Source organism: Lissotriton helveticus, chromosome 7 (assembly GCF_964261635.1).
Source record: "Lissotriton helveticus chromosome 7, aLisHel1.1, whole genome shotgun sequence".
Lineage (NCBI taxonomy): Eukaryota > Metazoa > Chordata > Amphibia > Caudata > Salamandridae > Lissotriton > Lissotriton helveticus.
The window spans coordinates 1062867652-1062892679 of NC_136068.1; the positions used below are offsets into that span (position 1 = coordinate 1062867652).

A 25028-nucleotide genomic window follows, 5' to 3' on the forward strand; every position below is an offset into this window, starting at 1 on the left:
AATGCTCATTACCTTAATTAACCCTGGTTTATTAGCGCCACCTTTTCCTTTTGTCTACCAGGCAGCCTCATGCACACGATTGCTCGAGAGAGCGCGTGTAGATGTTGACAGGCAAATAAAGGCCCTGAGCCCCTTCTAACAAAATTCATCCATGGGTCGATCAATCTTAAATCGTGGGGACAGAGTAAACCTCTCCGCACTGCCGTTGGTCCTGAGCCTGCGATCTTTAGTGTGAAGGAATGCAGCAAAAATGGTATAGAGACTAGTTGAAGATCTAGGCGACTTTGACGCATCTGCAATTCCTCTTTGCCTACGCTGTTTCCAGTGGCAGCTGATGACATTTGAAAGTGGCAGGGCGTAGCGCGCGTGCCCGAACCCCCCCCCTGAAAAAAATTGAAAAATGAGTGGACATATGGTCAGTTACTGCATATGGTGCATTTTCAAGCAATAATAAACAACTTGTTAGGTTGCTGGTGCTAAGAACTGCGAGATGCATGAGCGAGCTACAAACCTACGGAGTTACTTAAACAAAATGAGAAGTGCTCAAACCAACCAGGTGTATGGATACATTTACCTCCACGACACCCCTGCTAATTTACTGATTGAGGTGGTATATCCCCATGGCATGTCAGATTTCAGACACCCTTGCGTGTTTAAACAAGTAGACCCAGGCACCAAATCGAATTATCCCAGGGGTTTATTACTCCAAGGTGACTGTATTGTGTTCGACAAATGTAAAAGCCTGCTGACCCAAAGATTCTCTCTCTCATACATCCACTGCCTCACCCACAGCAGCAGGGAAAACTCCCGTCTCACACATCAACAGCGAGCAGTGCAAATGCCTTGGCACTGGCAGTATAGACAAGCTGGTGTGCACTGCTGCTGCCTACACAGTTTGACAGCACATGAGTGGCAAGAGACACCCTCCTTGTCAAACAAACCAGGCAGCACCTCCAGAAATACAAGTGTCCCTCTTCTCCTGAACATGTGCAGAGGCATTCAGGCTTCCAACAAAAATAACGAAAGTAAACTCGGCGTGTGTATGGTGAAGCCGCAGAGAGCTGTGGAGTTGTGTTGATGAGAACCAGGAGTCCATGGGAGGACGTATCCCCCCCAGACGGGCTTTTTACTCCAAAATATTAATTTGTGACTGCGAGTCAAAATTGCACCATGTGAATTTCAAAGTGCAAAACACACTTACAATCAGTCGCGGCCGGCATTACGGGTGGGGGGGAAGCGGGATAAATAAAATAAATAAAAGTCAAACTTACCTTTTTCCCGCCTTAAAGTTCCGACTCGGAGACTCCAGACTCCCGCCGTCCTGTTCTTTTGAATTCAGAGTCGTGCTCGTCATCACGCAGGAAGGCTGCAGGCAGTCTCCCTCCCCTCCACCACAGCACAGCGCTGTGATTGGTTCGGCCGGCTGCCCCAACCACGTCATTTCTCTTTGTATGCTGCAGCATACAGAGAGCAGGGAGAGTGGGAGGTGTTACTCGAAGGCAGGGGGGAGCGGCTTGCCCACTGTTCTTAATACAGTTAATACTGTCTGTTTGGACAGGCTGCCAGGCTGCCCAAACAGACAGTATTAACAACATTGGGAAAGCCACTCCCCCCTGCCCTCGAGTAATGCCGCCCACTCTCTCAACCAGGAACTTCTGCTTTCTCGCCATGCGAGAAGGCAGAACCAAATGGTAGCTCTCTACTATTTGCTTCTGCCTTCTCGCACGGCGAAAAAGCAGTGAGGCGGCGCCCAAACGCCCCCATGGAGGATCCGCCACTGGCTGGTTCCAACCAGCCGTGCCCGTTTATCCCATGCTGCTTATTTTGCCTTTACGGCCCGCCATCTGGATCTTCCAAAACGATTCATAAAAGGGGGTGGTGATGGACAGAGTATCTGAATTAAGCAGAACACTCCTACCCAGTCAAAAGATCAGGGCTTGATCCATCACCGTTTTTTAGCTCACTGCACCATCCCAGTTCAGAACCTGGCTACATGCAAATTAGTCTGGCCCTGGCCCAGTGCATCATGGGAACTTTACTAGTTAATACAAAACCGTAATATTTTTGGTTTAAGTAGCCAGTTCTAAAATCGGCTGCTCTAGCCTTTACTGAAAAAAGCTGCCTAACTATGTGTGCTCAGTGTGCATTGATAGCAGCCCCCAGCGCCGACACTAGCACATTAGGCCTCTACGGTGAGTGACTGCTGTGCCGCTCCCAAACCCGCACCCGATCATGGCGGTATTGTTGCTGGGGTACCGGGAAGCGCTCTGGCACCTCCAGCTCGCATTCTTTACAAGGCATTCTCGCGCCAGCCCCCACTATGAATGACCGCACAGCGCAGAACTAAATAGAGGTTGTTAATTACAACCGTGCTCCCCGAACGCATGTTGCCCTCCTCGGGGGCACCGCCCCCGCTCCGACCATTCTGCAGTGAGCGACATAAGCCGCTGGCCACCGAACATGAGGCGGGATCTCCTGGTGTCTCTGGTGGGCTGACTCCTGCTGCTGGGGGGCCAGTCTGAGAGCGCTGTCTTTTGTTTGTCGTGGAAAAGACCTCATGGGGGCCACAGCAGGTCATGAAATGCAAGTGTTGTACAGCCAGTGCATGGCCCAGGGGACTGGTGCCCTCAGAAGAAGGGTCAAGTCCCGGTTCGGGGAATGGATGTGTGTTCAGTGGCAAGACTGACGAGCCTTGCCAAGTAAAAGCCAACACTCAGCACAACGCTTTCTTGGAGTGAGGGCGGCTTTATGTATTATTCAGAATTTGCATCACTGTTTCCAGCTGCAGGATACTAGTCTAGGTTTGAATCGACATCTGCACACTGAAGGGATGCCACTGCTCTTGGGCTCAGTTTCCTGCCTGTCTGTGCACGCGGATTCACGTCTGCTGGCAGCCATTGCCAAAGTCTAATGAAAAAAAATAGTGCTTACGGACTAATAAAGGAGACAGTATAACGCCGCAAGTAAATCATCCAGTCCTGAGGGGCGGTCCCTAAAGGAGACAGGGCGATAACAAGGAGGGACTAAGAAGTCTCATTTTCAATCGGAGGCCAGCATTTAGCATACACAATGAGGCCAGCCAATGAAAAATGGGGGCGGGCCTTCCACCCCACTTCTAAAACCTAGCCCACTACAATACGCCTCGCAGAGTGAGTAGCCAATGCGCCCTGCAACGCTAGGTGTGCGAGACCTAAAAAAAATTGATAAGAGGTCCTCATGTTTTCTCCATGCTCACAAGGGCTTTTGGAGGGGTGGGGAGCTCCCTCTAGACCTACGTACAGCAACAATCGCAGTACTGCCCAAGGCTGGGAAGCAGAGCATCAGTTGCTCCTGTTATAGGCCGATCTCTCTTCCAAACACAGAAGGAAAGATCCTGGCCAAAGCACTAGCATTCAGACTGGCAAAAGTCATTCAGGGTGGTTCATGGGATCAAACTAGGTTCATACAACGCAGAACAGCAAGACAAAATCTTATACGCCTGAAATGCTGGTTAGACCACATACGCAATACGACACTCCCACTTTCAATCAATTGGGGAGAGGACTTGGCCTAACGGCTAGGGCGCTCGACCTTGGACCTGGAGAACTGGGTTTGAGTCTCGGTAACAACACCAAAACCTCCTGTGATTCTGGGCAAATCACTTAATCTCCCCGTGCCTATAAATGAATGTGTGTCCACATGTAACGTAACATGTAACGTAACTGGTGCTATGTAAAGCGCTCGGATACCCGATTCGGTTTGGGTCTAGTTCGCGCTATATAAAACTCTGGAAAAAAACATGTCTATGGATGCAGAGAAAGCATACATGTCCTGGCCAAAATGGGAGAGTTTTACCAATGGATGAGCCTCCTATGTCATAACCCAGTGGCAAGAGTTAAGGTGAATGTCACCTTCACAGTGGAATTTAGATTGGAGAGATGGACTAGCCAGGGGTGCCCCCTATATCCGCTCCTATTTGCGTTGTGCCTAGAGCCCATGGCCTGCTGGCTAAGGCTCAGAGATGATGCAATGGGCTTCGCGGAGGTCTTGGGGGAGCTGGAGAAGATCTCCATTTACGTGGACAACATATTATTGTATCTTACTGATCCGGTGGTATCCATCCTTCCAGTTGGTGTTTCATAAATTTGAGAAATATGCAAATACAAAATTAACTGGGATAAGTCGGTGCTGTATCAACTGGGCGCATGGACCACAGAGATAGTGATCCCAGCTTAGATAGTGACCACCATAGAGAGTCTCCGCTACTTGGGAATCAACATTCGGCCCTACCAATGGGAGTTACTCGGTAGGAACGTGGAAGTGGTCTACCAGCCCTTTAGACAAGATGTTAGCCACTGGAGGAGGCTACCGCTCTCCATTATGGGTAGGGCAGATTTATTTAAGATGATCACCCAGACCAAATGTCTGTATGTTCTTCAAAACACACCCTGGTCTGTGCCAGAAAAATGTGTTATTAGTCAATGGTACACTCTAGATACTGCTCTGGGATGGAGGCACCCAGAGCATTGACCTACGAACCTTGTATAGGGGCGGTATCTCACTGCCTGGCCGGAGGACATATTACTGGGCGTCCCAACTCCAGTTGGTCAACAAGAGATGCTTCGCACACAGATTTGTCTAGATTACGGAGCTCGATCATGGAGGTCAAATCTCATGTGCACTATATATATATATATAATCCAAATGCGTCATGCTCAAGCGGAGAGCATGCCCTAGGACAATATGAAAGACATTAACCCCCTGGAAAATAGACTACCTCAGGAGGAAATGCCCATAAAAGTTATCACTTTCTATCGCACCTTCCACCGGATAACGTTGGTCCATTGAGATACAAGTCGCAAAGGCACATAAGCCCCGTGGAACACACCGATTGGGAAGCAACCCAGATGCATCCACAGGAAGGGGCGATAAAGGTTAGACTGTGGCTTTACAACTTAAGGTTCTTAATTGGTTGTACTACACTAGATCACAAGCGCATACTATGGATAGGGCACAGACCCCAACAACATATTAAGTGGTCATGTCCAAATTAACAGACGTACAGGAGGGAGGTGGTGGCAGAGCTCACACAAGTCCTGGAAACTGAAGTCTCCTTTATGGCACATTTCTTACTACTGGGAATTACCAGGATGAAGACCTCACTAGACAACAACTTGTACTCTGCACCCTCAGTTTTTGCATAACAAAAAGGGACATAGCTACCAAAAGGGGTGGGAGGTGAGGGGGTGGAGGGGGAGGGGGGAGTACCAGCCGTCCCAGAAAGAGACAGGGGAATATTTGCATGGTGCACTGCATAGAGGCAGAAAGAGTGGTCTACAAGGCGAGGGGGTGCCTGAGGAAGTTTTAGAAAATGTGGGGACACTGGCAGGCCTCTCATATCCTAGCTTGGGAGGGAACAGTCGCGGGGACAACTTCAGCAGGGAATGCACAAGGCAAACTGGGTGGGGGGGGCAGCGAGGGTCACACAGTGGTGGGGACAACAGGGAAGAATTCGGGTCCCCAGATCCCACCCCCCAAACTCAACAAGCATTTACAATGAAATAGGTCTCGCAATGGTATAGTTTTGAGCTATTGGCATTGAAAATGTTATTGGTTTTTCCCCCTTCGTGAAGCATTAATCAAGTAATGGCGCTGTAAGTGTCAATGTCTTTTACTCCCTGTTGACCCGCGCAAAGCTCATCAGCATGTGCTCGTCATAAAAAGGAATATCTGACAATCGCATTTTAAACATTTCGCAACAATTCTATAGTTTCACCGATAATCTGCCAGATGTCCTTTTATTACCTGTAGTTCAGCCGCACCTGTGGCTGAGCTGGGCGATGTAGTGCTTAGACATAACTTATGGGTGCATAAGCTCCTACTGTAGTGTTACTTGTGGGTCCAGCACTTTTCATGCAACAAAAACATCAAAGTCAACTGATGATTAATGTTCCCGCGGGAGAGAGATCTGGGTTTTGTCAAGTAGCAGTTTTGACTCCCCATAGAGTAGCTTTGCACCAGTTTCAAGATCTTCGTAGAGTTTCTCATAGCTCAAATGGGTGTAATTTCTGACGTTTCTTATTCCATGGAGTGCATTTCTTGACTTTGCTATGAAGAGTGTGGGAGAAGCAGTAGGAGGAAGGCAGTCCCATTAGCAGTCCGTCCAGAAGGTAAATCGGAGTACACATCATTTGTTTTCTTTACCATCAATGGTAATTACGTAAGGAATAGAATGTTGACAGGCGATGTTTCAGAGAATTGCTTTGGCATCAAAGATCAACACACTGAACCAAAAAGTCTTCTCGGAATTTTTACACAACTGACAGCAATAACATGAAATGGCTTAGACTGAGAAAAAAATATATAAGTTGTGGTGAAGGGAAACAGTTTTAGTGCCACTGACGTACTCGATCCATAAACTCAGGAAATACCCAGCACTCAACGCAATCAAGCCTGAGGCCCGCGTATCAGAAGGCTCCTCCTGGAACTAATTGTGCACGATTGAGACTGATTGACAAGAGAAAGCATTCTGGGTGTTGAAGGCAAGGCATGCAGCGTATGTATGAAGCGGTAATGAGCCACGCTAGTAGGACAATTTAGCACAGTCTCAAGGAAAGTTAATGACGCATAGTTTTTGCATTGTGAAAAATTAATCACAACCGAAATAATTGGCGCAAACAGCCACTTTTACATTTACATCAATACTTTGGACTTTTCTGCAAACCACTCTAATTTGCCAGCAAATTCTTGTGACGTGTTTGGTGCAGTTACAACTTTAACAGTCTCTCTCCTACATTGTCTTTCTATCAGCTATGGTTTAAATTCAGCCGCTTTGCTTTTATTCCATTATCTTATCGCATTGTTGTTCTCAAAGTGTGGACAGCCATGGTTCTCTGACTCACGCGGAGTGCTGGGTTCGCCAGCCACAATAGACCCTGGGACGTGCCGCTTTGTAATCGTCTGCGATCTAGCTACGACCTGGGCCCGCTTGCCATTTACATTACACACGCATTTATAGTTTATAGCGGCTTAATGGAATCAAGATGAATTGTGGGTCCTGCCAGAAAGCTAATAGCCTTTAGAGCACTGGTCGTATAAAACGTGCGGCTGTTAGAACTTTACGTCAAAGAGACGACAGAAACTGAATTGACTTGATGTGCCATTGTCTACTATTTCAGAAATAGGCTGAAGGCTGTTTGGCATGTTTTACGTGCTTACTAGGAATAAGACATGCCGAGTGAGTAAACTGCCCACCTTGAAACCGGGGGGCTGTAGTCTGTAAAGCAATGACGTCACATGCATCACGCATGCCTGCCTCCTGACGCTAGGCGCTATCCAATACATATATGCCAGCGTTTAAGAAGATGAAAGTGAGATTTAAAAATAAACCAGCGCTCGCCATGAGCTGTGAGACCCTGGGAGTAAGATGCACAAAACGCAATTGTGCTGAAATTCACAAAACATAATAGCAAAATCAGGCAGGTCAAATACAATGCTGGAGTAAAGCAAGTTGGAAGGTTATAAAACTCTTGTTCAAGCAACCAGCGAGGCTCAGAATTTGCTATCAGCCGCAGAGCTCACATACCTGTGTTTACTGTGCACGTTCCGCTCTCCTTCCCCTCACATACCTGTGTTTAGTGTGCAAGTTCCGCTTTCCTTCCCCTGGCAGTGAGACAGTGATGAATGCATACTGGCTGTTTATAGTATTAAGATAATCCTGCGCTATATTTAGCCGCTCCGCCTGTGCGAAAACAACATGCAGCAAAGCAGGCTTCTCCTCGCCCGTGAAGCAAACTGGGCTGCATTGAAAGCGCTGCTGCCGTTTTCAAGCAGTGATGGGTGTGACTGGTAATTGGGACAAAGACGGGAACTGTTGCTCTTCTCTCACAGATAAAGCGGAACCACCAATGACAGCAAACAAACAAGCGCTCACCATGACACAGCCTCTTCTGCCATCCCACTTGGACGGCCTCGGCCTGCTTTCCTTGTGGCGCAAAAGGTTTGTTATCTTTATGGGGCCATGTATTTCGCCCCATAAAGATAACAAACCTTTTACGCCAGCAGGAAGCCAGGGCAGTCCGTCCAAGTGGGACAGCCGAAAAGGAGAAAAGTGTACGTCATCAATACCTCTTTACCAATGGCTGGACATCGTTTAGCATAAACGAGGACGCCAGCCAATGGGAAAGAGGGGTGGGGTTTAAAGCCCGCTAGTGAAAGCCACTCTAAATCATTAAATCTTGCGAGCGAGACTGCGCATGTGCGCAGTCCACGCCAGCTCGACCTAAAAATAATGGCTTGATGACGATTATACATGATTGCCTTGAGAAAAATCTGTGTGTTTTGTTTGACTGTATTGTCTTGGTATAAGGAGAAAACTAATAAAAAGATTTAAAAATAGGCTGCAGTTTACAAAGTTTGGAGCAAATTCAAAACTTCATGATACATGTACGACCCAGAGCACCCCACAACAACCATGCACACAGGAACTCTATTATAGATAAATGCACACATTCATATAGAGAGAAGCAACATCTACTAATTCAATACACACATTCATGCAGAAGACATGCAGGTCCAGAGAAAGTCGAAAAATATTTTTTCTCCTCTGCAGTCTAAATCAAATTTAAGGTGAAAAAGTGGAACGGTAATGATCAGATAAACACTGCCCTCTTGTGATCCCATTTATTTAACAGTACATTGCGGTTTGCCAGCTCATTCTAGTCTTTCCTTCTTTGGTGTAATCATGTATGGGCATCACTGCTGTACACTAACATTCATCTCTCTAGCACATGGGTACTCACAAACTTTCTCTTGGGGGCCAAATTTACAGTGTGGTTTGTGTCCGAGGTCCGCACCGGTGGGGGCGGGGTCAGTGGGGAAGGGGACGGGGCTAGAGCAAAAATAAACTGTGACCATGAGGTTGATCACAGGTCCCTGCAGCGGACGCCTTCGTCCACTGAGCCACCAGACCCGGCATACACACATCTCTCTCCCTCTCTCCCTCCCTTTCTACCTCTCCCTCCCTCTCTCTCCCTCCCTCCCTCTCTCTCTCTCTACCTCTCTCTCCCTCCCTCTCCCTCTCTCCCTCTCTTCCTGTCTCACTCACCCTGACTGTCTCACTCTCTCTCTCTGTCTCTCTCTCTTTGTTTCCTTCTCCCTCACTCTATTTCCCTCTCCCTCACTCTATTTCCCTCTCCCTCACTCTATTTCCCTCTCTCTCCTTCCCTCTCCCTCCTTCCCTCTGTCTCCCTCTGTCTCTCCTTCCCACTCCCTCATTCCCTCTGCCTCCCTCTCTCTCCTTCCCTCTCCCTCACTTTGAGGTCTCCCTCACTCTGAGGTCTCCCTCTCTCTCCTTCCCTCTCCCTCACTCTGAGTTCTCCCTCTCTCTCCTTCCCTCTCCCTCCTTCCCTCTCTCTCTCCTTCCCACTCCCTCATTCCCTCTGCCTCCCTCTCTCTCCTTCCCTCTCCCTCACTTTGAGGTATCCCTCACTCTGAGGTCTCCCTCTCTCTCCTTCCCTCCCCCTCACTCCGAGTTCTCCCTCTCTCTCCTCACCTCCCCCTGAGGTCTCCCTCTTTCTGAGGTCTCCCTCTCTCTCTTTCTGTCTCCCTCCCTCGCTCTGTCTCCCTCCCTCGCTCTGTCTCCCTCCCTCGCTCTGTCTCCCTCCCTCGCTCTCCCTCCCTCGCTCTCCCTCCCTCGCTCTCCTTCCCTCCCTCGCTCTCCCTCCCTTCCTCGCTTACTGTCCCTCCCTCGCTCTCCCTCCCTCTGTCTCCCTCATTCTGAGGTCTCCCTCACTCTGAGGTCTCCCTCTCTCTCGTTCCCTCCCCCTCACTCTGAGGTCTCCCTCTCTCTCCTATCTCCCTCGCTCTGTCTCCCTCACTCGATCTCCCTCCCTCGCTCTCTCTCCCTCCCTCGCTCTCTCTCCCTCCCTCGCTCGCTCTCCCTCCCTCTCCCTCCCCCTTGCTCTCCCTCCCTCGCTCACTCTCCCTTGTTCTCCCTCTCTCCCTCCCTCTCCCTCCCCCTTGCTCTCCCTCCCTCGCTCACTCTCCCTTGTTCTCCCTCTCTCCCTCGCTCTCCCTCCCTCGCTCATCCTCGCGCTCCCTCTCCCTCCCCCTCCCCCTCCCTTGCTCTCCCTCCCTCGCTTGCTCTCCCTCTCTTGCTCTCCCTCTCTTGCTCTCCCTCACTTGCTCTCCCTCACTTGCTCTCCCTCACTTGCTCTCCCTCACTTGCTCTCCCTCACTTGCTCTCCCTCACTTGCTCTCCCTCACTTGCTCTCCCTCACTTGCTCTCCCTCACTTGCTCTCCCTCACTTGCTCTCCTCCTTCGCTCTCCCTCACTTGCTCTCCTCCTTCGCTCTCCCTCGCTCTATCGCTCCCTCGCTTGCTCTCCCTCCCTTGCTTGCTCTCCCTCCCTCCCTCTCCCTCGCTCTCCCTCACTCACCCTCGCTCTCCTTCCCTTGCTCCCCCTCCCTCGCTCTCCCTCGCTTGCTCTCCTCCCTCCCTTGCTCTCCCTCCCTCCCTCTCCCACGCTTGCTCTCCCTCCCTCTCCCTCCCTCACTCTCCCTCGCTTCCTCGCTTGCTCTCCCTCCCTCACTCCCTCGCTTGCTCTCCCTCCCTCTCCCTCCTCACCCTGCCTGTGTGTGCCCGGGCTGTGACAGCTTCCAGGCGCACACACACAGCGGCACCCAAGCACTTCACAGGTCTTTAGAAGACCGTTGGCATATTAATGAGGCTTTGTTCACCTCTCAGCGCCCGTGCAGCCCCACTCTGACTATGGCAGGAATCACCCGGCCCCCACAGAGCAGCAGAGTCTGAGTTGTGCTCTGGTTGCAGACACTCTTAAAAAAAAAAAAACTGGGGTAGATGTCTGCAAGGTCCGCGGGCCGCCAGGGAAGGCTTGCCGGGCCGCCACCGGCCCGCGGGCCGTACTAAGAGTACCCCTGCTCTAGCACAACCATACAATGCACTTACGTTCCTGGCTGGCATCTGGGGTACTTGTCCCAACCTAACTTTTTTAACAAATTATTAGCTGGTGTGATAGTACAAACTGGGAGTCTGTTTGCGTCTATTAAACCAAACTGGGGGGAAATCATCCAATAATTAAAAGAAGATCCTTTCATCAATAAATTAAATGTTGCCTTACTAGTGCTGTCTAGCTGTGAATCAATTTTATTTGCCCCCTCCACATGACATCCAGCACAAACCTACTATTGGTTGAAACCTTACACCCTCATAGGCATTGACAGTTTACCAATGCTGTAAAGAATAAGCAAAAAGACAAAAGACGATATTGCAGATGCTTAAAAGCACGGACCCCCCACCCCCCAAAAAAAGGGGTGGGATAGATGTAGGATTTCCCTTTCATTCCCCCCTCCTCCCCTTGTATATGTGGAATAAATGACACCGGACATGCAGCAACATTTTAAAGCAGCAATCATGAAGCTGCATTTTTATCAGCAGCTCCCTGCTCTACATGGGAATATTCCAGGAGTGGGCCCCTTGCTCATTATGCTACAGGATATAAGCTATACTTCACTGACGAGCACAACATTGGTCTGGGGTTGCTTGTGTTCCCTTATTGAGGGAGGTGGGGTCTTTCCTACATTTAAGGATGGACTGTTCCCTATGAGGAGCTGGGTCAGTACTGGTTTGAACACGAAGGGTCTCTTTGTAGAGCTGCACTGTGGCTGAAAAATGAGAGGTTGGAGTGCTACACAGAACACTTGATAGTGTTCTAGACTATTTGCAAGCATGCCTCCCATCACCTTTTTTGCCTGTCAGGAGGCAGGGTAGTAGCCGGACAATGCAAGTCTCTGTGTAGCAAAAAAAGTAATAGATTCTGGCAGGAGTCTGTCGTAAAGAAGTCTGTTTCTTGGACTTTCCGCTTCTAGTGTCTGCTCATCCAGGAGTGTGTATAATTGGTGGTAACTAGTTTAAAAAAATGGATATCATTGTTTTATGAAGACCTGGACAATAGTGTCAACATCAATGTTGTTTTTGTTCAAGTACTTTAGTATCTCAAAAGTGACAGGTAAGTGTCTTGGCGGCCTATAGCCTCCTTGATTTGGCTTCTTCTCCAGCCAATATAATCTTATGAGTCCCAAGTCCTTCATCTGGGTACACACTTGCCACTGATGCATAATGACATGCTGGACAATATCCAACATAGCGTCTCTATGCAATATAAAACAGACCCACTTAAAATGAGAGAACACGTTTGACCATGATATCTTTCTTGAGTGTTACTGATCTCAGAAGGGTCCTGAACGTCTATCATACCAATGAGATACTCTAGATCACCATCCACGTTGGTGTTCTAAAGTGGCACGGATAATGAAGAATCTCACAATCTGTGGTATACATTTATCAACATGTCTCCCTCTCTCTCCTTCTGTCTCCCTCCCTCCCTCTGTCTCCCTCCCTCCCTCTGTCTCCCTCGTTCTCCCTCCCTTCCTCGCTCTCCCTCCCTCGCTCTCCCTCTCTCGATCTCCCTCTCTCGATCTCCCTCCCTCCCTCCCCTTCCCTCTCTCGCTCTCCCTCCCTTCCTCGCTTACTGTCCCTCCCTCGCTCTCCCTCCCTCTGTCTCCCTCACTCTGAGGTCTCCCTCTCTCTCCTTCCCTCTGTCTCCCTCACTCTGAGGTCTCCCTCTCTCTCGTTCCCTCCCCCTCACTCTGAGGTCTCCCTCTCTGTCCTATCTCCCTCGCTCTGTCTCCCTCGCTCGATCTCCCTCCCTCGCTCTCTCTCCCTCCCTCGCTCTCCCTCCCTCCCTCCCTTGCTCGCTCTCCCTCCCTCTCCCTTGCTCTCCCTCCCTCCCTCACTCTCCCTCCCTTGTTCTCCCTCTCTCCCTCCCTCGCTGTCCCTCGTAAAGAAGTCTGTTTCTTGGACTTTCCGCTTCTAGTGTCTGCTCATCCAGGAGTGTGTATAATTGGTGGTAACTAGTTTAACAAAATGGATATCATTGTTTTATGAAGACCTGGACAATAGTGTCAACATCAATGTTGTTTTTGTTCAAGTACTTTAGTATCTCAAAAGTGACAGATAAGTGTCTTGGCGGCCTATAGCCTCCTTGATTTGGCTTCTTCTCCAGCCAATATAATCTTATGAGTCCCAAGTCCTTCATCTGGGTACACACTTGCCACTGATGCATAATGACATGCTGGACAATATCCAACATAGCGTCTCTATGCAATATAAAACAGACCCACTTAAAATGAGAGAACACGTTTGACCATGATATCTTTCTTGAGTGTTACTGATCTCAGAAGGGTCCTGAACGTCTATCATACCAATGAGATACTCTAGATCACCATCCACGTTGGTGTTCTAAAGTGGCACGGATAATGAAGAATCTCACAATCTGTGGTATACATTTATCAATATGTTTTGATTGAACTGAGGTTTCATAAATGTAAACATGTAAAGGCATACTTTTAGTGAGTTTTGAGACTTGCAGCAGTTTTAATGTTGATGGCCTTGACAGTAAGAAAACTCAGAGGTGTAAAATGCAAAAGGATTCAACACGGTTTCTGCTTGAAAGAGGTTGTTGCCGCCAATTAATGTAATTACAAATGTTTCAATATCTGTAGCGAAGAAAGGGAATGTGAGTTTATGACTAAGATCGCTCCTTCTGGAATCAAGAGGGCTCTAAAACTTCTCAGGTGGAGAAAAAAACTGCTTTACCTTCATAAACTCACATTTGCGCCTGCTTTGGTTCTCTGAGCAAATTACTTCACCCTCCTATTGATCGCACCTTGACATTTTCTGCCAAACTGGGCTTTATTCTGTTTTAAAGTCTGGCAAGCACATCATACTCAAACGCTTTTTGGAATCTTTCAAGTTTATCCCTGATAAGGAAGAACATCTCTGCAATCTAAAGGACGTTTTTTACCTCAACGAGTAAGGGAAAATAAAACCTTAAACCAGTGCAATTTCACTGCAACAAAAGACCCCCATTTGAACATGCTTATTCAATTTCATTTTTATGGTAGTTGGCTTCTTATAAAACAAACCAAAGATACAACTGGTTTAGTGGTTACATTGTAAGACCACAAATACTGTGAGCAATTACAAATTTTTCTGAAGAGATTTTTCTCCCCTCTTAAAGTGATTTAGGATCCAACAAATGGGTGGGGAAAGTAAATTCTTCATGATTATAACTAAAAATTCTAGGTTAGAAAATAGTAACTTAATGAGTAAACAGGAGGAGCTGAAAGACTGATGGCGTGGGCAAAGGTAGCAACCCTACACTTACTGCATACCACCCATTTGTTAATACCTCTAAAACGCTCTGCATGAATGAGGGGTAGAACCATCAATTAAGAAGCTAAATCTCAAAATAGCTGCAGCAATAGTCTGCCTAGGCTATAACATATACATATATTTATTTTAAAGTCTATATCAATGTCCTTCATTAATGTAATAACCTTCATACAAATTAGGAATACTCACAGTTCCGGCTATGCTCCTTTGACAATAAAAAGTTGGCAAGAGGTGGGGTGTAGGTCAGGCACTGCACAGTGGAGTTCAGGAAGCAGGTATTTCCTAGGTTGTGAAGCCCAGCGCCAACTCTGGAAATACGCTCCCATTTTGTGGACAGACGCTCTACAGGGAAGAGAACTTTCTGCGGCCTTGGGACACCATCTAGAGAGCCACCAATCCCATTATCACTACCTGGTGGGAGGGGTGGGGAGACACAAAAAAAAACACAATACCGGGAAATCAGTATAACACTGCGATCAAAAGCCACCAAAAGCAGTTTCCATAAACACCACTGACTCCATACTGTGCAAAAGGCTTTTGCTTTTTGACCTACCTATTCGTTTGATGGGAGTCGGCTGGGAGCAGATATTGGAGTTTGTGCTCTGAGACCTGGGGTTCAGTAACACATACTTGCTTTTCAGCGATTCCAACTGGTATGAAAAGCTCTTGCTAGCAGGCTCAAACTCTATTTTCTGCAGTAGAATCTTCTTGGCAGAAGAGGCCAGGAGCTTGCCCAGCTCCCTCTCTTCCACAGAATTCCTCCGACCCGGCTTCAGGGCCTCTTTCAGCTTGTCCACGATTGGCATGGTGCATCACTGCAGGAGTGCATAAGAACTTGGGTCAGACCATACAGTTGAGCTACCGCTCCTCAAATACATACATTCCTTCAAAAGGCATGGTAATCAATCAACGGAAAACAAACTGCGGTAGTGGAGAAGGAGGGCGTTTTAGCAGTTAAAATGCTCCAAGATTTTAACGAGTCAATGCACCATGATGTCTTTAGTGATCAAAACCAGCAATGACAATAAAGGACAGAGTACATCACATAAAAGGGACCTCATTCAGCACTAGAATGAAGAGAACAACATTCTGCCTTTTTGTTTTTTTCAAAATGTCCCACCCATTAAGGTGATCCCATTTCCTTTAGTTAGCCAGGTTTGAGAGTTATGTTATTAACAGATCCTAATTCGATTGATTATGAACCGCCAAAAAAACACATTAAGGCTTCCACCAGCACCATTGGAGCAGATGCTCAATTATGAAAAACCAAATTAAGTACAAATCAAAGGTACACTTCATAATGATTGGATGATGTGTCAATAAAAATACATTTCAACCACATCAGGTCTCTGCCAACAGCTGTAGAAAAGAAACTGAGCATATTTAAACCTAGGAACAAATAGGAGCAATTATGGAACCAGAGAAGAATACAGAAAAACTGGAAATGCTACGCAGCCTGAAGATTCCTAATAAGATTCCTGGAAGCTGAGAACACCAAGAAGATAATATATATTAAATTCAGGTCTCAATCGCTATTTTAGTTGTAAAATAATGCATATTTTGACATTTTAAACATGCCACAATTTGAAAAGGGTATGACATATGTTAAATCTTGACAATTCAAGCTTTCAACACAATCTATCACCTTGCAGGTTTGCCTCCACTGCTCTCCTAATAAAACTTTTTACAGTAAGAATTTGTTTTCATACATTTTTTTATTGGGTTTTAACAAAACGTCAGGGCCGCACCGGCCATCAACCATATACAAGAGATTACTGTGAAAATCCTCATGAACAGTGACAACGGGTAATCTTGCACTGTTGATCCTATCCATTCCCCCGTGTTCCACAGGACATCATAAATGCCCTCCAACGGATTAATTATTAGGCATGGCATCAGTCTTCTGCCCCTGGGCTCCATATACCAGGATTTCCTCTTCCCGAAGGGAGTAACCAGAGCAAACTGGGGCCAAGACAACGCTCCTTTAATCAGCACACCTCAGCCACATTTAGGTATGTTTGTTGGGGCACCCCCTCACCTGATACACTGCCACCTCAAGTCCCATATTATGGTCTATTCTCATTTCCACGCCCTGGATATATCTCTTTTCGCCAGGGTGAGACCTAAAAACAACAACGCTCATTTGTATCAGTCCCCCCATATGCCTTCTATACTATGAAGGAGAATCAGCTTTGGGTCCATCTGAATAACCCAAGAGAGGACTTTCCTCATGCAATACATCACCCCCAGCCAGAAACGAGACAGTGCCATACAACTTCACCTACGAGGAGGAAGGTACCTTCATTCACCCTGCAGCGAAAGCATATCGGGTGGTCGATCACTCCCATTCGTCATATGCGATGTCTCAAGTAATAAGCTCCGTGGATGTATTTTACTTGTATCAATCTGAGACTGGCTGAGATCGCCACCGCCCTGGATGCTCCCCCAAGGCCTCCGTCTAATCATCATCATCATCATCTAGTGTATCAATGTCGGCTTCCTACGCAGCTCTGAGTGTAGGTAACGTGTTTGAGCTATTTGCGACTAGCGATTGGTATATCTGCATTATTTTGTGAACACCTAGATCTCACAAAAGGAGCTTGCCCTTCAATGGACTGAACTCTGGAAGGCCAGTGAAGTATTTAAGATATGGGGTGAGAAAGTGGCGGAGTTGAAACTATTTGTAGAATTGGCTGTGGTGAAATGGACATTTGCTTTACATCTCCTGAAATGATTTCAACTCAGTGCCGCACTTTACATCTTCAATGGAGATACTAATAATATCTCACTTCTGAAAACATACTAGCTGGTCTACTTGATTTAGCGCATTGCCCCTCCATAGTGGCGTCGACTCAGTCAATTTCCATACATGTATGACCACTTGTGTGGGTGGTGGAAGGTACCCCACAACCCTTCCACTATACAGTTAGTCTAGCAGGGAGCCCATCACCCATTTCTCAACTGCATAGGCAGGGTCTCTTTGGTGAGCATACCACCCTTCATTCATGATCAAGAAATGAGTGGCAGAATAGTAAGAGTATTTATTTGCAGCAGCAATGCCTCCACAGTATGTGGACTGGACGCATGTCCAAAGTGCTATGTGGGTGCAATCCTACCACCCCCCGCCCCCCCCCCCCAAAACACACACACACACACACACACACAAGAATCCACAGAGGATGGTGTTGACCTGTTGAAACGATGACTTGGGGACAGAATAAGGTTAGTTCTGTAGCTGATACAGCAATCGAGGCAGGGAAACCATTTTGAAGATTGATGATAGTGGAGTAGTGGAGTAGTGTGGCTCACTGGTTAGAGGCAGCAGGCCTGAGAGCAGAAGTCAGCCCAGGACCAGGGTTCAATTCCCGACGCGGCAGGGTCGTGGACCTTGGTCAGCGGACTCGATAATTCTCGCTTCGGTGCTTACTCTAATCAGGGGTTCCACTCGGCAACTCTGGGCATTAGCTTGCCTAATCTCCACAATGGCCCCACCAATTCCAGGGATGCCTGGCTCCACCTTGGGAACTCCCAGCAAGGGACCATCCCACAGGGAAAGCCAGGACGGGTTCCCCAGAGTTATACAGCGCCAGGACGCCCCGTTGCTGGGGCAGCTGTGCGCTTTACAAGTATACTACATTTACATTTACATGATCTACCCAATAAGGACAGCAGCAAAAGGGACCAAACCTGCACTTCTTTTTTGACTCATGTTAACACTGATGCTAGATTATGGGTCCACAATAGTGCTGCGTCTGGGGAGATGTAAACCCCCGGATATTTAACACCCCCCACCAACGTCAACCTTGACACTCACTCCCTGGCGCCAAGACTGCAGCCCACCAGGAAAACTATTAATTTCGAGGATTTCATGTATAGCCCAATGTTTTACCAAAGATTTTCATGATTTGTAGGATGCGGGGTCCCGAAGCCTCTGGATCAGTAAGAAAGAACAGGATATCACCCGCGTAAAGGGCTATCCGGTTGGAGAGCTCCACGGTCCACTCAAAACCAGTTACATGAGCATCAACCCTGGCACATGCGGCCCATAGTGCCCAGAGGTGCTTCTCCTGTAGGAGCAATAAGTCTTCCCCCATCCTCTTGGCATGTCTCTGTATCGCTCTCCATTTGATCTTATCGAGAACCCCCTGCACGTTCCATGAAACTACTCGGAGGTGGCCCATAGGACTGATAGTTCCAGATCATACATTGGCAGCTATGGTGGATGTAATCAGGTCTCGGGACTCAGGAAAGAATGTGTACTGGGTCTGTGCATTGTAACTGGAAAACTCGAGCAACATCTCCCACCCACATACTTCAACAAGCAAGAAGCGCTGGTTGTGGAAAAGCCATCTCAGAACCCCAACTAGGGGGTGCAAAGTGAGTACTCCAAATGGATCCCCATTCCCCAACTAAGAAATACCACTAGAGATAATTAGACCAGTAGCTTCATAGGTCACAGTCACATGTACGCTGGAATTAATAGCCATTAAAATGTTACTAGGGATATAGGATAAGTCAAACATTGGCAGGTGAGCTTTGGGCTCCATCAGGTGGCCCAGTCTGGGCTAGGGCGTCTAATACCGGGGTGTGCTCCACCAGGAGCATCTGGACCGGTTGAGTCGTTTCTCTGTGGACTTTACGAGGGTTATTTCTCCCATCACTTTGGGACGAGTCAGAGTCTATACGAAATGGCGCATGCAGCTGCAGCGCCACCGACTAATTTGCCCGACTAAAGACCTCCTCTGGGAAGTCCAAGAACAATGCGTGTGAGTTGAAGACTGCTCTCAAACGTGCTGGGTATGGCAACATTCACTGTATCTTGAGATCTCGGAGGGATTGCTTAGCCGCTGTGAAGGATTGACACTGTTGTTGCACCATGTTCGCGCAGTCAAGGAATATCATAAGGTGAAATTGGTAGGTGATCTCGTCTTGACTTTGTGCATGTTTAACAATTGCAAAAATCCCCAATTATATGGACAGGGATGCAATGACTGGTCAGGGCCGAACCCCAGGAGTGGGTGTCTTCACTAGTGCCCTTTGGCCTCTTTCCACCACGAAGCATGATGATAGGGATTCTGCAGGCATAACTGATCGGAGCCAGTGCATCAGGAATCTGTCCATGGAGGGACCCTCACACTCTTCTGGAAAGCAAACAGAAATGATTGCAGCGGGTACGTCCTTCACTCGCACCACTAATTCTTTTGTCACTACCATCAGGGTATTTACTTTTTGCTGCAGGGCCACATCGAAGTCTCCCAAGCTAGAAACTGCCTTCATTATCCTTTCCACTGCTTTCCAAAGATCCTACCGAAACAGCGTGACATCAGAGCCCACTGCCGCTGGCTGAGCAGCATTGTCTGAGACATCCCTGACAGACCCACTCGCCCCCAAGGTGGCGGGCGCAACCCAGGCCTATTTGTCCATTGTACTCTGTTTGGCAGTGGGGGGGCATTTCAAGCTTCATCATGGTGAATGGCCCACTTTGGTACTATCCAGGTTCATACTCAACCACAGTGCTGCAATCGACCCACGAGACCCCCTACAGGTGACCGCAAGGGGTGGCACGAGCCTTCAGCGACAGTCGGCCCAGGTCTGTGATCCGCCCCAAGAAAGGAAGGATAGAATCCACTACCTCAGTCAGCATCCTGCCGCAAGCCTGACCTAGCTTCTGTAGCAGGTGTTCCAACAATCGTCTCGTGGCCTTCTCCACATGGCCCCAGGAGGGTCAACCAATGTCTATGCCCAGGGAATATGCACTGGAAGTCACGGTCTCCGAGGCTGTTCACTGTATCTGTTTCACACTCCTTCAAGCGCAGGATAGTTCCGGAGACATTTCTAAGCCTAAGGCCTTTCAAATTATAAATGCCACCTGAATCCAGTGATGGAAATATACGCCCATTATACACATTTAAAAGTACTGTATTTATAGTACATAATTGGTCCATTTTAGTACTGTACAGAAAGATTTGGAGAATTTAAAACGCCATTCATTTAGTATTCATTGTTTTCTTGAGGATCTAGATGTCGGTCAATAATTTGAGAGTTATGTGTTTTTATTGGGGATAATGTGGTAATAATGAAAAAGTGACTTGTATGATTACTACAAGTCAACTTTTAAACGCAAAGTGCATTGTAAAGAAATTAAAGAACACATTTGTTTATTTTGTAGTATATGGACAGCAGAGTAGGCGTAATAAGACGTAAAAAAAAGTCAAAATGCTATGTTCAACTTCCACAAACAAATAAAACTGTCCACCCTGGAAGTTAATTCAGCATTGTGTATTATGGGAAATAATTAAGAGTTAAGACCTCTTTTCTGTGAAACAGGAGCTGTAAGGAAATGCCTATATTTGCACGATCACCCCTAAAGTTTTGGACTGATGCTGCTGGTTTTTTGGATTTCGCAAGCACAGCGTTTGCAAAATCTTAAAAAGGGACTTAGAGCCCACTCGTTACTTACCATTGGTTGTCTCCCATATGACTCAAGTCACTCTACTTACAACTGGCTGGCTCCCACGTCACTTTCGTTTCCTTGCTTATTATTGGTCGGCACCTCCTTCTCGCCATGGTCTTCCACATGGGCGTGGAGTCTTTGTCCTTCCATAGAGCCTGGACAAGTACTGCTTCCGGTGAATCTGTCACTGCAGGCACTCTTTCACAGCAATGCAACACGACAAAGAACAAAAAAGCGATATGATCGCATCATATCGCTTTTTTTTCACTCTTAAGCTGCTGATAAATTTAGTCGCTGGACTGTGGGTATGATGGAACACATTCACTTTTTTTTATCCCCTCAATCACCAATAATGCCAGTGCTGAAATACATTTAGTGCAATATTTGCTTTAGCCTCCTAATTATCTTGCTTCAGTAGTCACTAGCCTTTTTTTCCCCTCGACACCTGTTCCAGATAGGTGTCTTCTGTGAATATATAATATGGCCGTACGAATAACAGCCGAACTACAGCTTGTGCTAAACACAAAAAGAAGGAAGCGGAACCCGTGCGATTATAGAAAGAGGGTGGGTGTAGGGTTCTTATGGACAAGGCGGCCACTGTCTGAGAAAGCATAAGCTCTGCTGTGTGACACCCAAGTACCTTCAGCCTGCTTTTATGGCTACTCAAAGCCAGATTCTGGCTGCAAGACTAGCAGTGTGCAGCGGACTAAGTTAGAAAAGTACACCACCAGTGATGAGATAATCATATGAGAGGAGACAAGGGGAACATGGCGGCCGGAAGCTAACGGCCGCGACGGAGCTCCCGTGATGTGTGGCTTTGATCGCGTCTGACCAGGATTGCTATGGTGGCTGACTGTTATTGAGCTCACCCTACTATGTGGATAACGCTGGATCGGTGAAGTCCGAGTAATCTTCGTATGGAGGGCCTCTTTTGTATCCGCCTGCATACCCAGTGTCTTGCGGGCTTCTCGCAGCGTTGCCGGGTTTTCAGAGGCAGCGCGCGGATGGTGCTGGAAGTGGGGGGCGGAGCAGGTTTGAAACCTCCATGCAGCCGCGTCCTCGGCGCGGTTCGAGAGTGGAGGCGGTGGTCTCTCGTGTGGCGGCTCCGCCTGCCCCTGCCTGTAGTGCCGGTTTCCCTGTTCCGGCACGCTACAGCTGCAGTGGGAGAAACATCGGCTCCTAGACCAGTGAGTAGTGTGGTAGGAGGCGGGGGCGAAAGTGCGGGGAGTGAGGGGAGCGAGACTGTACTGCTTCGAGGCAAGGGGTGGGAGCCCTCGTCTCAGACTGGGGTGGGCTTGGGAGATTCATGTTCTCCTTTAGCATTGGGGATATATAAAGAGGAAATTGCAATTTATACATTTAAAACCCCTGCATTCCAAATAATATATCGTATGGAGAAGTGCATGAGTAGTGATCCAGATAGAAGTTTGTGTCTCCCTAAGGAAATATCTTCCCAAGAGCCTACGGTCTGTCGTTACACACTGCGTAATAGGCCTCCCAGTAACCTTTCAGTGATTCCTAAATCAAAGGTTGTGTCACCTCTGATAGTAGTAGTAAAAGCCACCACAAGGCAGTCAGGTGTTAGTGTAACCGAAGGAACACCCCCAAGTAAAGATAAAGGCCGGAAAAAAAAACAGGTGAGGCCCCAAACTAAAAATCACGCCATCACTGAAGTCCTTTTATAAGGTCATTTCTAGTAATACTGTGGTGTGTGGGCAGAGTAAAAATACAAAGGATAAGGCTGAGGTTTCAAATATGGCGACCACTACTACTACCACCGACATAGCTGCTCTAGCCACTACCACTACTACTCCAGCAAGACTGATGGTCAATGAGAGAAGTACCCAGGCTCCCTCTAATTCTTCTGATACCGCGGAGAGCCTGCCACCGCAAGATCTCATGGTATCCATCCACCCATCAGTGGAATTGTCGAATGGTTTGTCAACGCTGGAGATTCAGAGCTTGGATCAGGATGATGAATTCAGTATAGCTTCAGGAGGGGATGGGGCCCAATCTGGGCAACAGACGCCAGGAAATTCTGTCTTCCCAGCATTCTCCTTTGCCACCCCTACCGTCTATCCAGCCCACATCTGGGGTTGCTGGGCCATCTGGGTCACCTGGGTCGCTGGCTGATATCCTGATGAGCTTGAGTGAAGACATAAGCAGGAGGTTTATCATTTCGGAGGCTAACCAGGCAGCTATCCAGGCTTCTTGTGATGTGCTTGCACAGCGGGTAGAGGAGGTTGCACAGAGAACGGACGCTCTTGAGGCTGAGATTCCAAAAATCAATGAAGCTCTGTGCACGTCCTCTGCCTCAATGAACAAAATGGCCAAGCAAAATCAGCACCTGAAAGATGACATTGAGAGGCTGGAAAATCACTCCAGAAAAAACAACCTAAAAATCCTAAATGTCCCAGAAGATCTGGAAGGGAACGACATTAAGAACTTCGTCGTTTCGCTCCTGAAGGCAACTATTTTAAAAGACTCCGAGGATGTCGGTGGGGACTTGGTTGCAGATATTCAAAGGGTGCACCGCGACCCATTTAGGAGAGTCCCAGGAAGAGAGCGTCCAAAGAAAATTTTGGTAAACTTCCTTACATATACTACTAGCAGCCCGTCCCGACGTTGTCCGGGAGCAATTAGGCTTCAGGGCCCCCGCCCGCCCCGACGTTGTCCATGGGTCCCCCGGAGCCTTCCTCCATATATTGCAGTATTATACCTCTATGTTTACTTTGTACACTTTTGTAGCAGCCCGTCCTGACGTTGCCCGGGAGCAATTAGGCTTCAGGGCCCCCGCCCCGACGTTGTCCGTGGGTACCCCGGAGCCTTCCTCCATATATTGCAGTATTATACCTCTATGTTTACTTTGTATGCTTTTGTAACCTGCACACGTAACTTTTTCCTCCTGTAATGCACCGTTTGGCTCACTTTTTTAATGCTCCGTTTGCTTCCTTTTGCTACCTGCACACGTCACTTTTTCCTCATATACCTCTATGTTTACTTTCTACGCTTTTGTAACCTGCACACGTAACTTTTTCCTCCTGTAATGCACCGTTTGGCTGACTTTTGTAATGCTCCGTTTGCTTCCTCTTGCTCACGATGTACGCTTTTGTAACCTGCACACGTAACTTTTTCCTCCAGTAATGCACCGTTTGGCTCACTTTTGTAATGCTCCGTTTGCTTCCTCTTGCTCACGATTTTCATTTTTGCTTAATTTTTACGCCGCTCATCGCGCCGAAATAAATAAATAACCTACCTCATCCGCCGCTCACTGCTCCTCCCCGCCTGTCCGCCGCCTGTCCGCCGCTCCTCACCGCTCCTCCCCGCGCCATGTCCGCCGGTCCTCCTCGCGCTCCTGGACGCCGCTCCTCCCCGCACTCCTCACGTCGGGCACGCACGTTGCGGCCGGCGCTTCTTCCAAGGGACTACTTTTTTTTTCCGGTAAATTTTTTAAATAACGTATATTTATTACGTTTATATAGCCTATGTCCATCTGCACACCCTGACGATTACAACGATGTATCGGGTGTGTGGACTGGTGCTGTGGTTCTCGAGTTTACCCGCCTCAAAGGTTCAAAGTTCTTCCTTTATAATAGTAGTATAGATCAAGGAGAGAATACTATCTCTAGCCTTAAGAACTGGTCATCTTAAGTGTAGTTCGTTCTCTGTAGCATTTTCTTTTCTATCAGTTCGGACATCTCTCACATTACTGCCACAAAGCAGTGGGAATTGAGCAAAAGAATGACGATTTTGAATACATTAGGAGCTAAGACCCAATTGAGATTTCCTGCATCGTTGCGAATCATGTGGAACAATCACATGTATAATATGCGCCAACTAAATGAAGTCTACTCCCTAATAGATAAAATCAGAGGAAGGTGGGGGCGGGAGTGGAAGCCTTAGTAAGGTGTAATCAGTAAAGGTATGCAGGATATACAAAATGTACCCGTTCGAAACAGAAAAAATGAAAACAGCAGGGTGAGTCTTAAGAGGAAACAGAAAAATGATAAGGCCACGTAGTTGAAAAGGGTCAGTTCATTAGCATCAAGTGTAGAATTTTTTTTTTCTATAGCCACACGTCAAGGGGGGTTTCTGTCCAAGGGCATATGCCCAGAGGAAAAGGGAGGGTTCCACAAGGGCGTGGAAGATCGATGGGGTCACGGGGGGGGGGGTTGATGGGGCTGTGTGGGGTGGGGTCAGGGGGAGAACGGGTGGGGTTGCGATGGGAGAAAAGAAAAAGTCCTCATTCTTCATTATATTTTAAAGAGTAAGCTGTCTCTTAGTTTGTCTGGTCTATGGAGGATGGGGGGTTGGAGAAAAACTCTGTATGTCATCTACA

At 47.7% G+C, this 25028-nt stretch overlaps 1 protein-coding gene across 7 annotated transcripts in view; it reads right to left on the reverse strand.

Moving 5' to 3' along the window:
• The window catches only part of USP36 (ubiquitin specific peptidase 36), a 755622-nt gene that overhangs the window by 681359 nt on the left and 49235 nt on the right, over positions 1–25028 (reverse strand). For 5 of the 7 annotated variants that reach the window (XM_078653945.1, XM_078653948.1, XM_078653950.1 and 2 more), the window contains 2 exons: positions 14785–15050; positions 14425–14642 (listed from right to left, as the gene is read on the reverse strand). In XM_078653945.1, coding sequence (XP_078510071.1) covers positions 14425–14642; positions 14785–15041 — 475 coding nt within the window. In that variant the 5' untranslated portion in view covers positions 15042–15050. Of the gene's footprint in view, positions 1–14424; positions 14647–14784; positions 15051–25028 lie in introns of all 7 variants that reach the window. The other 2 variants (XM_078653946.1, XM_078653951.1) reach the window with 1 other exon arrangement.